At 37.6% G+C, this 15010-nt stretch overlaps 1 protein-coding gene across 3 annotated transcripts in view; it reads left to right on the forward strand.

Moving 5' to 3' along the window:
* Positions 1-15010, forward strand: part of WAC (WW domain containing adaptor with coiled-coil) — a 94506-nt gene that overhangs the window by 46784 nt on the left and 32712 nt on the right. For all 3 annotated transcript variants that reach the window (XM_006760808.2, XM_006760810.2, XM_006760807.2), the window contains 3 exons: positions 4890-4996; positions 12454-12569; positions 13143-13255. In XM_006760808.2, the coding sequence (XP_006760871.2) occupies positions 4890-4996; positions 12454-12569; positions 13143-13255 (336 nt within the window). The remainder of the gene's footprint in view (positions 1-4889; positions 4997-12453; positions 12570-13142; positions 13256-15010) is intronic.

Genomic DNA, 15010 nt, shown 5'->3' on the forward strand with positions numbered 1-15010 from the left:
GGGAGGTTGTGGCGTCACCCTCTGTCATGCACAGAGCAGGGCCAATCAGGGGGTTGGGGCTCCGTACCCTGTCACGCACAGAGCAGGGCCCATCAGAGGGTTGAGGAGCTCCCCCCTGTCACTCAGAGAGTAGGGCCTATAGGGGAGTTGGGGCACCGCCCCCTGTCACACACAGAGCAGGGCAGATCAGGGGGTTGGGGCGCCGCACCCTGTCACACTCAGGGCAGGGTCGATGGGGAGGTTAACGCTCTACCCCGTCACACACAGAACAGGGACCATGGGGAGGGGGGGTGTTGGTGCGCCGCACCCTGTCACACACAGAGCCGCAGGGCGATCAGGGGGTTGGGGAGCTCTCCCCTATCAGGTACAGAGCAGGGCTGATCAGGGGGTTGGGGTGCCTGCAGGTTTCTGGTGTTTTGTTTAGCTTCTATATTTGTAACAATGTTTCAAACTGCAAGCTCAGAGGCCGGCGGGGAACGTTGGAATCCTCCGTCACTGAAGCAAGCAAGCCTCATGTTCGCTTGAAGCTGCCTGGCTGCCGGCCGCCATCTTGGCTGGCAGTTAATTTGCATATCACCCTGATTAGCCAATGGGAAGGGTAGCGGACATACGGCTAATTACCATGTGTCTCTTTTATTAGATAGGAAGGAGGAGGGTTGTGTGTTCACCACCCCATCGAGTCTCCTTCCATCCCTATTTACCTCCTCCCCATACTGTCTTCTACCTCCACCCATCCACCTTGCCCTCTTGTCATCGCCACTGTTGTCAGTGTCTGTGAGATGTTTATTGTTTTGTTTTCTTAATGCCTTCAACTTTTATCATCTAGTGCAAACCCCCCCCTCCGCCCCCCCTGAGAGTTGACTGTCTATTCTCTCTGTCAACGAGTCTGTTTCTATTTTGTTAGTATATTTTGTTCATTGGATTCCAAATATAAGTGAAATCATATGATACTTGTATTTCTCTGAGTAGCATATTTCACTTAGCATTATGTTCTCCAGCTCCATCCATGCTGCCTCAAAGAGTAAGAGATCCTTCTTTTTTACAGCTGCATAGCATTCCATTGTGTAAATGTACTACAGTTTCTTTATCCACTCATCTATTCTTGGGCACTTGGGCTGCTTCTAAGTCTTAGTGATTGTAAATAACACTGCTATAAACATTGGAGTGCATACATTCATTTAAATTAGTGTTATGAGTTTTTTTTTAATATATTCCCAGAAATGGAATTGCTTTCCACATTGACTATATCAATCTGCATTCCCACCAACAGTGCTTGAGGGTTCCCTCTTTTTTTTTTTTTTAAATGTATTTTATTGATTTTTTACAGAGAGGAAGGGAGAGAGATAGACAGAAACATCGATGAGAGAGAGACATCGATCAGCCGCCTCCTGCACATCCCCCACTGGGGATGTGCCCGCAACCCAGGTACATGCCCTTGACCGGAATCGAACCTGGGACCTTTCAGTCTGCAGGCCGACGCTCTATCCACTGAGCCAAACCAGTTTCGGCTTGAGGGTTCCCTCTTCTCCACATCTTCGACAACACTTACTGTTTGTTGATTATTGGTGATAGCCATTCTGACAGGTGTAGATATCTCATATGGTTTTAAATTGCATTTCTCTGATAATTAGTGACATTGAGCATCTTTTCATATCTCTATTGGCCATCTGTCCTCCTGGGAGAACTGTCTATTCAAGGACTTTGCCCATTTTTAATTGGATTGTTTTGGGGCCTGGGGGATCAGGGTGTGGTGACCTACCAGTCTCCAGGTGTTTTCTGACCTTCCTTGATATACGTCTCCTCCTCAGCTCGCCATCAGTCTGGCCCTGGAATGAGGTGCAAGACAGGTCTGCCTATTCGTCTGCCATGTTAATGTGGTACTTTTATTTCATAGATTTAAGTTATTTCATAGAATGTTTTACTCAAGAATATATGCAAATAAATGTCAGGGCATCTAACCCAGGCTTCTGAATGGATCACTCTGGTTTTCGTTTCACTCAATAAAATTGGCCTCCCCCCCCCGCCCCATTATTGATGAGATATTTATGGAAATTTTCATGACAACCTCAACTATAATAAGTGTATTTGTACGATTTTCTAGTAGTTCATATTACTAGTTCTGTTTCTTTTGTATTCAACTAGAAACCTGATTTTTAATAATTTTTATGAGTTACATCTGAAAAGTATAAATTTCTGCATAATTTTTTTTAAAACTACTAGTATTAATTTTTTCTTTGTAACTGAGTGTTAGGTCCTTAGACAGTCACTGAACCTGACTGCCCCCAGGTTCAGTGATTGTCTAAGTGGACTCAGAACCCAGTATATAGTCATTATCATTGCTATGATTTATTATCATGAGAGGATGCAGAGCATAATTAAAGGTAAAGGACATGTGGGGCAAAATCTGGAGGGAACCAGATACAAGCTTCCAAGAATCTTCTCCCAGTAGAGTTATAACAGGACAGGTTTCATTCCTCCAGGCATGAATTGCGACAACACTTGCAAAATGTTGTGTACCAGGGAAGCTTATTAGAAATTTAGTACCCAAGGCTTTCATTGGATTTGACTTATTATGTAGCCACCTCTGCCTAGCATGTACAAAAGTCTGGATTCTCAGTGGGAAAAGCAGGTATGCAGCATAAATCATTGGCACAGTGAGTAGCTCTTAGAATTATTGTTGTGGGAATGCTCCTGAAATCTAGGTTCCGACTTGCCAGTCAAGGGCAAGCTGTGCAAGCAAGCCTTTCTAAGGATAACAGCCTTAAGCTTGCTATGTTAACTTTTCTGCTCACTAACCTTATTTTTGACCGATTTCTTCTTGATTTGTTCATTCACACAATGTTTATTGAAGAATTTATAGTCTACTTTGTGAATAGTTTCGTGTTTTACATAAATAAATACTGTTCAGCAAGATCAAATTAAAAACAAGTAGATGAAGAAACCATCAGGCATCTCAAGATGCAGGCTTGTTGGGGAATTTCCTCTTTGAACCACCTACATTGTGCTCAGTACCTAGGTAACCCTCTTATCACTGGCTTTATTGGGTCTTTGAATCTGCTTTAAGCTGGCCCCTATCCAAGGTTAAATTTTGGCTATTTCCTTTTCTCTTGTCATACTCTTAATTTCATTCTGAGTGTCCAGTCTTGCTTATTATATGCAAGGCAAAGTTATTGAATCCCTTACTTTTCACTTCTAAAAGTGAATTGGAATTCTGAAGTGGAGACTTCCAGCTCCACTTCAGAATTCCTAGTTCTACATAGATCTGCTCACCATTTCTATTTAATATCTAAAACCTTATAGTCATCTTCTGTCTGTCCCAGTTCACTCTTTTAAATCTTTTTAGTTTTTTCTGTTGACTGAAATAGTTAAATGAGTTCTTACTCGTTTCTACTCATAACATCTGTTTCCTGCTAACTAATTTCTGAACAATTTAAATTGTTCTTCCCTCTTCCAGTTTTTGTTCAAACAGTTGAATTATTTTTAATTTGATGCTGAAAAATAAATATGTGGAATGAATTGAAATACTAATGGTTAAATCTTTTTGTGTCATTAATCAATGTTTTTGCAAGTCTGGATTTTTATACCTTAGCTTTTCTTAAGACAAGAAAAACTGTCATTCCTGATGATCTCTGTGATGTGTAGGGTATGTAACTTATGAGTTACATTTAAACATTTTTTAGTTAGAGTTGATCCTGTTACTAGAAAACTTGACATTTTTTTATCATCTTAAAAGCTAGCACCTTCCAAGAGACTTAACTTTTTAAAAACTTGATACTGTTTTAGTTGGGAAATTGGTGAAGGTATTTAAGAAACTGAGAAATAATTACAAAAACATTGGATAGTTGTGATTTTCATGTCTGTATTGTTGAATTTTTGTACCTCTTTTCCTCTATATATGTTGTGCTTCTGTCATTCCCTAATAAAACTTTTATTTTTAGAAAACCCAGAAGTTGTTAGAAATGATATGGATGAGTTTTTCCTCTCTTAAAGGGTAATATGCTAATTAGACCAGACTTCCTTCCGGACAAAGCCACAGTGGCGGAGGCCAAGGCAGAGGTGGTTAGGGGCTATCAGGCCGTCAGGGGCCAGCTAGGGGCAATCAGGCAGGCAGGCAGGTGAGTGGTTAGGAGCCAGCGGTCCCGGATTGTGAGAGAGGTATCCGACTGCCAGTTTAGGCCTGATCCCCAGGGCCTATACCGGCATTCGGTCATCCCCTGAGTGGTCCCAGATTGGAGAGGGTGCAGGCCCGACTGAGGAACCCCTGCCCCGTGCACGAATTTCGTGCACCGGACCTCTAGTCTAATTATAATAACACTAGATGCCCGATGCATGAAATTTGTGTTGGGGCTCAGGGTCCCTCATCCTGGCAGTTGGACATCCCTCTTGCAATCCGGGTCCCCTTGCTTCTAACCATCCGCCTGCTGCTCGCTCCTTAGCACTGCTGTAGAGGTGGGAGAGGCTCCCGCCACTGCTGCTGCACTTGCCAGCCATGAGCCTGGCTTCTGGCTGAGTGGTGCTCCTGCTGTGGGAGCACACTGACCACCATGGGGCAGCTCCTGCGTTGAGCGTCTGCCCCCTGGTGGTCAGTGCATATCATAGCAACCAGTCATTCTGGTTGTTCCACCATAAGGGCTGCTGGGCTTTTATTGTATAGGTTGATTGTTCCGTATTAGCCATGTAGTATACTGGTATGTACTGATTAACCCACATTTTTAGTAGGCTCACAAATACTTTATGTATTAATAAAGAGCATGAATATGTATGTATTCCTGATCTTATGTAAAATGGTTTAGGGATATACTGTGATTATATTAATATATATGAAATGATAGAAGCCAGTTTAAATTAAATATGAAGTAAAACTTATACTTTACTTTTCTTTTTTTAAGGGACCAGTTACTCTCCACAAGAAAATTCACACAACCACAGTAGTCTTCATAGTTCAAATTCACATTCTTCTAATCCAAGCAATAATCCAAGCAAAACTTCAGATGCAGTAAGTATTAAAAACACACTTAATTTTGTTTGTTTTTTATTTCATTGCAAAACCCAAAACCCCTCACACCAAGTCTTAAGTCTACTGTCCTAAAAAAAATTTTTTTCCCATAACTTTTTCTTAATGTTTCTTAAGGTTACTGAGATAATCTTGTTAGAATTGAGGATTGTCCAAGAACCATCATATTATTTGTCAGAATTCCTTTAAAGAGCAAAATTTTACCATTGAGATATAAAGAACCTCAGATTGTGAAACTTCTGTAGTTAAAATGTTTAACTTGAGCTGCTCTTTCCATAATATATAAACTTCGTATTGATTTCAGAGAGGAAGGGAGAGGGCAAGAAAGATAGAAACATCAATGAAGAGAGAGGATCATTGATTGGCTGCCTCCTGCACGCCCCACAGAGGGGATTGATTCTGCAACCAGGGCATGTACCCTGACGGGGAATTGAACCGTGACCTTCTGAGGCACACTGGTGGGGCTGTTCAGCAAAAATTTAATAAGGTTTTAATTTGCCAAGCATATGCTAGGTTGTAGTTATATAGAACTAAGAAAATGTGGCTCATCTGAAAGGAACTTTCAGGGCTGTGGTGGTGACCGAAAAATAAAAAATTGAAACAGTGCATGTTAACGTTGCTTTGGGAGGACTCAAGATGAGGATGGACTCCCAGATTGATGAGGGAGGTATTGAAGTGTATGTAATGCTACCCAATAGATTGAATGTACTTTAGCCAGTTAAGAGTTCTGGAATTTGTAATAAGCAAAGGGACAGCACCTACAAGAGAAGTGTGAAATAGTGTTGCATTTTGGAGAACTACAGGATTTTGATAATATGATACGATGGGAACAGTTCAGGTTACAGAGATGAGTGGTTGTCAGTTACAAAGAGTTATGTATCTTGCAAGGAATGTGAATTTTATATAAAGACATTGGAGACCTAGTGAAGGATAAAATTGGTGAAGTAACATCATATTTGCAGCTTAAAACATATCAGATAGCTATGTGGAAAATACATTATAGAAAAGATCAACTGAAGGACTTGTATGCATGCATATAAGCATAACCAATGGACATAAGACACTGGGGGTAGGGGAGGCCAGGGAATTGTCAAGGGCGGGGAGGGGGGGCGGGAAGAAAGGACACATATGTAATACCCTTTGTAATACTTTAAGCAATAAAAAAAAAAATACTGCGTGTCTAAAAAGACTAAACATCTTCCGTATGAAAAAAAAAAAAAAGACCCTATAAACTTGCAGCGGTTCTCAACCTGTGGGTCGCGAGGAATAAAAATACATCCTGCATATCAGATATTTACATTACGATTCATAACAATAGCAAAATTACAGTTATGAAGTAGCAACGAAAATAGTTTTATGGTTGAGGGTCACCACAACACGAGGAACTGTATTAAAGGGTCACGGCATTAGGAAGGTTGAGAACCACTGCAAGGGTCTTTACCTAGTTGAAGCAGTGTGGATAGTACATTTTTATGGAAAATTGAGAGCAATGATAATTTCATAAAAATAAATGTAGAATAGTTTTAAATATTGTGCTGATCAGGGTCTAGTTGGGAAAACAGACGTCATGCTTATTATGTTTAGCACAATTTAATAACTTTATATGTAGGATTGATTAAGCAGATATTGCAGGTATTGAGGACTGAATTAAACAAAAGGGGACATTGACTGAACACATAGTGATTACCCCTTTGGGCTGAGGAGCAATAGGAAAAAGTTGGAAATATCAGAACTGAATAGCTTAGAAGGAGGTTCCCTGCAGAGCTGGTGATAGTACCTTTCTTTCAGTGTTGTGATGAAGCTAATTCAGGTTTGGAGCAGATAGCAGAATACTGGAAACTGGAACTGTGGCTGCTAGGCTTCTCTTTTGTCCTCCCTTTTAGTCTTCCTCTAATGGCAGAATCTAACAGGATTTATGGCTAAGTAGAATGTAATTTGCATTATTCCGACCCTAGCATCACAGAACAGACTATAGAACGGTGGTATTAAGGCAGGGATAAGAGCTTGATAAACTGTCACAGGTGTTATCATCAAATTGTTTGTAATGGGTTATTGTCAATGAGACATACACAGGATTTTAGAGTGAATAGCTCTGTGTGTGTGTGAGAGAGAAAGAGAGAGAGAGAGAGAGAGAGAGAGAGAGAGAGAGAGAGAGAGAGAGAAATGGCTTTACTAATTTATAAAGTAACACCTCTAAAGTTCTGTTTATTATTGACAATTCAGATTTGGGCATTTGCTGTTGGAGAGAAGGCAGGCCCTATAAACATTATTCAGGGAAAACAAATTCTGATTATTTTGATTTTCAAGAAATGGATTAACAGTGAAACCAGAAAGGTTAAATAATGGGCATCATATAGTTTTGAAAGACCCAAGTCATAAAGGATGTCAGGGAATTTCATTATAGGAGTGGAAACTGAAGACCATTAGTAGACGGATTTAATATTATGTGTTTTCAGGATCAGGGTTTCCTCCTTGCTGTAGATTTTAACTGTTGGTATATAATTAACTTCCAATTAGTGGTCTTTTACATTATAATGTACCCAGCTGTTATGACACATGTATCAGTTAGAGACTGTAAATTTAATTTTACATGAGAAGAGGGCTTTTGAACATTTCTGAAGGTTTCTTAAAAATTGACTTACTTTCTTAAAATCACTTCAAATGGAAATTTTTGACTAGTGAATAAAACAAAATCACCTTTCATTTAATACTTTCATAATGAAAGAATAAATGAACAGATGGACATTATTTTAACCTCCTTTTAAAAAAAAGTTCTTTCCCATCTTTGAGGTTTTCAAGTTTTAATTCTGTCTTTGAAAATCAGTAAGAATATTATTTAGATTACTACATAGACATCTGGTTGTATAGTGATTTATATTTATTAAGTTAACTATTGAAAGTCAAGTTGAAATTACCTTATATTTTTAGTATTAGAGTAAGATTCACATGTAGTTTCCTTCTAAGTACTGTAATAAACATTTATTATATCTAACACAGAGCCTACCTAGCCCATAGTTAATATTTAGGAAAAGCTTTATCAAATGCCTCCTGCATAATCTAAATCATGATAGAACTTACAGATATTATGTCGACTATTTAGATAAGCTATGCACATTTGTGACTTTTATAAAAAGAAGCCTCTGGATTTCTTTATTTAGAAAAGTTTTTAATTCCCATTTTAAAGACATTATAATTAAAATCTTCCCTTCTGAGTATCCTTCACCAATTTTGATTTGTTGGGAAACATTTTAAATTCAATCTTAGAGGACTGCAGTATCTTCCAACTTACTAGTTAAATATCCTTTGCATATTTTGGAGCTTTTAAGTTTGAAGTTCTCGAGATCTGTTCTCTGTAACCAATCTTGCTTAAAGATATTCCACTAAATTAAAAAAGAAAAGAAATTTATTAGAGAACTCTAAGGTCTCCATGAAAATCTTTGTTACGATGAGTGTCATCTTTGATGTTGTTATTTTATGAACTACTCTTTATTAACAATTCATAAAGTAATTTTCAGGATTGACTTTCATTTCCATAGTTTAACTTGGAGAAGGATGTCTTGAAGTAAGTAGAAAGGGAGATGCTTTTTTTAAGAAGAGAAAAATCGCCGAAACCGGTTTGGCTCAGTGGATAGAGCGTCGGCCTGCGGACTGAAAGATCCCAGGTTCGATTCCGGTCAAGGGCATGTACCTGGGTTGCGGGCACATCTCCAGTGGGAGATGTGCAGGAGGCAGCTGATCGATGTTTCTCTCTCATCGATGTTTCTAACTCTCTATCCCTCTCCCTTCCTCTCTGTAACAAATCAATAAAATATCTTTAAAAAAAAAAAGAGAGAGAGAAATCAACAGTCATATAAGAGTACTACAAGACATTTTGAATTGAAGGAGAGCAGTTAGTGGCTCAGTAACTCTTCAGTGCTAGTCTTGTCTTTTAGAGTAGCCATTTTTAAACTTTTAGTCTCAAGATGTCTTGACATTCATGAACATTGAGAGCTTTTCTTTATTTGGACTCTACAGTATTATCAGTATTTACCATGTTAAAAATTAAAACTGATAAATTTGAAACATAATTGATTTAAAATCAATTGTAAACCCATTATATATGTAACATGTAATATATATAATTTAAACATTTTTATTTTTAATCCTCACCTGAGGATTCCCCCCACCCCCCAATTGGTTTTAGAGCGTGGAAAGGCAGAGGAGGGGGAGGGAAGGAGGAAGGGAGGGAGGTAGGGAGAGGGGGAGAGGGAGGGAGGGAGAGAGAGAGAGAGAGAGAGAGAATGAGAATGAATATTGATTGACCACAAGCAGGGATCGAACCTGAAACTCTTCGGTGTGTGGCTGATTTTCTAACCAGTTAGTCACACTGGCCAGGGCTTTTTATTGATTTTGAGAGAGAGAGGGAGGGAGAGGCGGGGGGAGAGAGAGAGAGAAACATCAATGAAGAGAGAGAATCATTGATCAGCTACCTCCTGCATGTCCCCTACTGGGGATTGAGCCCATAATCCTGGGCATGTGCCCTGACTGAGAATCAAACCAGCAACCTTTTGATGTATGGGTGACACCCAACCAACTGAGCAACACCAGCCAGGGTGGCTTGTAATATATTTTATGAAAGATATGACTAAAACAAAAAACAGACATTGAACATCTTTTTAATGCCTGACTTAATAGAAGACACCTAGAATTTCATATCTGCATTTAGTCTTTTGTGAACAAAAATCTGTACAGGGTGAGAAAACACAGTGCTCTTACGGTAGAATGAGGAAAAAAGCAATCATCTTAGTTTTATTATGAAAATAGTTTTGATCTTGTGAAATGATCTGGGAGTCCCTCAACGGTTCCTGGACAGTACTTGCAGAACTGCTGCTTTAGGGCATATGTTGGCAACCACATCAAGCTTAATTTAGAAAACTTGGATGTTTTCAGGCCTTTTGTTTGCTTAGTTCTTAATTTTAGATATTTTTTTAATGATGAACTTAATACCTGTGTATCTAATGTATAACATGGTGACACTATTAACAACAGTGCATTGTATAATTGAAATTGCTAAGGGAGAACTTAAATGTTTTCATATAAAAAGATAAGTATAGTGTTAACTAGATGGGCAGAAGAACCCTTTCACAGAGTATATGTATATCAAATCATCCCTATGTACACTTTAAATAAATTACAATTTTATTTGTTAATTATACCTCAATAAAACTGAAAAGAAATAAAGTGGAATAAAAAGAAGTTGAACAGCCCTAACCGGTTTGGCTTAGTGGATAGAGCGTCGGCCTGCGGACTCAAGGGTTCCAGGTTCGACTCCGGTCAAGGGCATGTACCTTGGTTGCAGGCACATCCCCAGCAGGGGGTGTGCAGGAGGCAGCTGCTGATGTTTCTCTCTCATCGATGTTTCTCTCTATCCCTCTCCCTTCCTCTCTGTAAAAAAATCAATAAAATATATTTTTAAAAAGTTGAACACCTGCTATTTGTTGCACATTAACATTTAAAAAACTCCATTGCTTATAGTTTTCCTCCTCCCACCTTAATCTTTTTTGAGGGTGTAAGAGGGGTGGTGAAAGCTAAAGTTGGTAGTATGTAATAATAATGCTGTACCCTGGAACACATACTTGTACTAACCTAAGATTTGATAGGCAAAATCAATGCAGTGTCGTAGACCCATGCTCTTCAAGGTTCTGGTCTTTGAACTTTTAACTGTTATGCAGTTGTGCCAGAATTTAAATTAACCATCATTAAGTAAACTTTAGTTGATTTTTTTTTTCCTTAAAGCAAGACTTTGGGCCAGGGAAACATTTTTCTGTTGCAAACTCCTTATCTCCTCCAGGACAGGCAACAGTTTTCAAACCATCACTGGTGAAGAACACTGGTCTAAACCACTCTCTCATCTACTCTGGTTCACCTGCCTCAAATCTCATTCTACTTCAGACCAAATCAGTAATCCCATATAACCACTTGCCAAGCAAATCAAACCAAAAATTTCCAGCTGTATCCATAGAAGGGCTCAGTATGCTTAATAATTTAGCTATAGGAGGTAGTAGGTGGATAGAAGAACTGAATTTTGCTTTCTGTGATTCCTGTAGCTTGGTGTAACCTGATTCTGCAAAGTAGGGGGATTGAGCATTAACTTTCCACTGATTTTAGAGGTTTGGAGGCACAGGACTGATACCCAAATAGCTTCATTATTTAGAGACATAAACTTGAGAGTATAAACATAACAGGATCTGCAGAATTTCTTCAACCCTAAAAATTATTATGGCATTTCTAGAATTGGTGTTGATTTAGTAAAAATAATGGAATCTGCAGACCTGAATTTTGATCCTTTTTCTACCACTAATTGTTTCTAGCACCTTTGGACAACTTATAAGTCATCTCCATTTCTTTCCTCCTTGGTAAAATTAAAACTTGAGTTGATAAAAGTTCCTTTCTTCAAGCTTTAAAATTGTGTCACCCTACACTATGGTGAACCCAGAAGAAGGATAGGCTATCAAAGTATAACTATTTTATTTTACTGGTAAACTTAAAGCTTTAAAAAAAAAAAGTTAAGAAATTCATCTGAAATATACTTGGAATTCTACCAGATTTCCTGTGGCCAGTGCTGTAGGCACTTAAACTTTCACTTTTTGAGATCAGTTCCATGAGAACTGGGCCTTTCAGTTTTTTTAAATTTCATTCTAATTTTACAGTGCCTTTAAAATAACTACAAGAGAGTGTCTGAGAATGTTCAAAAGACAGACCAGTTTTAGTTATAGGAAAAATGTGTGACGCTGCTGATTATATTATGTGAGACAAGGTTTAATAAATACTTGACCCATCTCATGTGTTTTGAAGATGAAACAGATTCATTGCCTTTAATTAGCTTTGTGTTTACATTTTTAAGTCTTGTGCTTTTTTCCCCAATAAGTAACAGTAAATATAAGCAGGTTGTTCTCTGTTACACTGTATAAGGTAACTATTATGCCTTGTGAGTTTAGAGCTGATGTGCTCTCATGCCATCAGATCAGTTGAGAGAATTCTCCAATCCCTTATCCCCACCTCCACCAATGTGACTAGATTTCAGCAGTTAAAATTATGATAATGGGTACTTTTGTAATGCTTTTCAAAAGTCAAGATGTTGTGAAGTTAATATTTTTCTTCCTGCACCTAATAAACTAGTATTTATTAATCTATTTAATTTGATATTTATTAATTTGCTTAACATATTTTATAAAGTTTTCCATTGTTATCTTTGAAGGTTTTCATAGGCTAAGGTCTCCTAAGGTGTGTGTGTGTGTGTGTGTGTGTGTGTGTGTGTGTGTGTGTGTGTAATTACATCCTAGATCAGGGCACCTTTATCTTATTAGTCTTTTCATATATACTTTGAAAACCATTGATATTTCATATCAAGTTATTAAACAGTATTAACATTTTCTAATTTTTAAAAATATTTTTTTAAGTCTTATGATTCTGCAGATGACTGGTCTGAGCACATTAGCTCTTCTGGGAAAAAATACTACTACAATTGTCGAACAGAAGTTTCACAGTGGGAAAAACCAAAAGAGTGGCTTGAAAGGTATTTGCTCTTAATCTAATTGAACAGTATTTCTCATTCTTGGTTCTATTGGTTAACATTTTAGAACATTAAACATAAGTTTAGGTTTCTTATAGTGATATTTACTCTCCTATTGCAGTGATTGATTAGTCCATCATCTGTGTTTGCCATAATTTTCTTTTACCTTAAAAAAACTAGGACAGATTAAGCAACTGTCCATCAGGGCCTTGTGAACAGTTGGTGTACTTAATTTAAAATTTTATATTAGTTCACATTTATTCATCTTTATTTAATTTGTAGTAGAAATCTTTATAATTCTTGTGAGACAGTATGTTACCTAAATATATGTAGAATTAATAGTGCAGAGTTTTGGTTGTAGGGTTAATGTCATAGAAATAAGTGGTATAATATTGCCACCAGTGGAAACATTAATGTTTGCTGCATTCCCATGTGCCACATCAATAACATAATAATATGGCTATATTTAGTTATTTTATTTTGCATATACAATTTTGTTCAACATTTGGCCAGAAGTGTTATATGTAGACTCATTGTACATGATTTAATTATTATGGGTTTATTTTTTATTTTCAGAGAACAGAGACAGAAAGAAGCAAACAAGATGGCAGTTAATAGCTTCCCAAAAGATAGGGATTACAGAAGAGAGGTGATGCAAGCAACGGCCACTAGTGCGTTTGCCAGTGGAAGTAAGTATTTTTCTCTTTGAAATAGTAATGATGTTTACTTCATTCCTATAGTTCATTTATGCTATAGATCTAAGTGCATAAACATTTACATATGTAAACTAAAATAAACAGGAATATATAGGGTATCTTTATGTTGGATCTGTTTCCCTGATCACCATTTTGTTTCCTGAAAAGGGAAAGTATGCACAAGGGAATAATATACACATGTATTCATTACTATCCTTAATGGCTGTAATGCAGTTAAGTTGGTAAAAAAATAAAATAAAACTTCATTTTGTAGATTGACTTCTTTTTAAAACAGGAGCTTCCCCCTACCCATCCACTCCCACTCCCCATGTCGAATTCTGAACTATTAAACTGGGCACTAAAATCCCTTCCAGAACTCCCTGGGCTTTGATTTAATAATTGAATCAGTGCCTCACACAGATAGTGACATCAAAGTACCTATTGTTTTTTCAGTGAAAAACTTGTTTTGGAATTGGTTTCAGCATGACCATAGATATGCATAACATTTCCATGCATAACCTTAATGTTCTTTGGAGGTCAGATTTTGTCTATGTGGGACAATATAAGTAGCATACATTTGTTTTTAACTCAAATTTGAGTTTGAGTTTGAAGCTGTTACTAGACATATCATGTTCCCAGTGGCTTCCCTTATCTAGAATAAAATTTAAATGCCAGAAAGTTTTTGGGCCCTTTATCAAATTTTGAAATATCAAAATTTTGAGAAGAATTTTCAGGTTTGTTCTAGGAATTCTCAGACGTAAGCATTTGCATTTTCCTCCTATAATTCAAAACAAAAAAGAAGATCTATTTAGTCTCAGCAGAGGATATTAATATTTTGATGGGAATAATTATTTAAGATGAAACAGCATAGTTCTGTGGGACTAAATGTTTAAGATATATTTCTTGGAACATTTAATTTTTTATATTAGTGAAATTGTACTTAATTCTTAGAAAACAAAAATGATTTAAAGTACTGAAGCTAGCCCTAGCTGGTTTTTCTCCGTGGGTAGAGTGCCAGTGTGCAGATTAAAAGGTCCTGGGTTCAATTCTGGTCAAGGGCACGTGCTTGGGTTGCGGGCTCTATCCCAGTAGAAGGCGTGCAGGAGAGAGCCAATCAATGATTCTCTCTCATCAATTGATGTTTCTATCTCTCTCTCCCTCTCTAAAATCAGTTAAAAAATTTTTTTTAATTGTGTCTCTTAAAAATAAAGTACTAAAGTTAGGAAATTAGGAATGATATTATGAGATGGAAGACTTAGGTTCTAGTCCCATTAAACTTAATATCTTAAATGACTGTGTCTTTTGGCAAACAATTGGAAATGAGATAAAGGCTTTCCTCTCCAGGTTTTTAAAAAACAACAGTACAACAATAGCACCCAGCTTGTGGGCCTGTTGAACAAATTGTGTTGGGGAGGTGTAGGTGAGTATTGAGGAAGAGTGGCAAATGGGTGTAAAAAAGAATAACTTCTTTTTTTAAAAAAACTTACTGTGCTAGGCTTCTCCAGAGAGGAAAAAGATCAGAGCCTAGTATGTCTACTTTAGTCTTTCCAAAATAACCTGTCATTTAAGTCATTCCTCCTCCATTGGGATAGAGCAGTGGTTCCCAACCTTTTTTTCGGCCATGCCTCACCTAAGCATCTCTAAAATCCTGATTTCTCCCCCCCCACCCCATGATATATAATTCTTATTATTTAAAAAGTGAACTCCTATTCACATGGAGGAAGCCTAAAAGGCCATTAACCCTTTGCG

The sequence above is a fragment of the Myotis davidii genome, unplaced genomic scaffold, assembly GCF_000327345.1.
Source record: "Myotis davidii unplaced genomic scaffold, ASM32734v1 scaffold2837, whole genome shotgun sequence".
NCBI classification, from domain to species: domain Eukaryota; kingdom Metazoa; phylum Chordata; class Mammalia; order Chiroptera; family Vespertilionidae; genus Myotis; species Myotis davidii.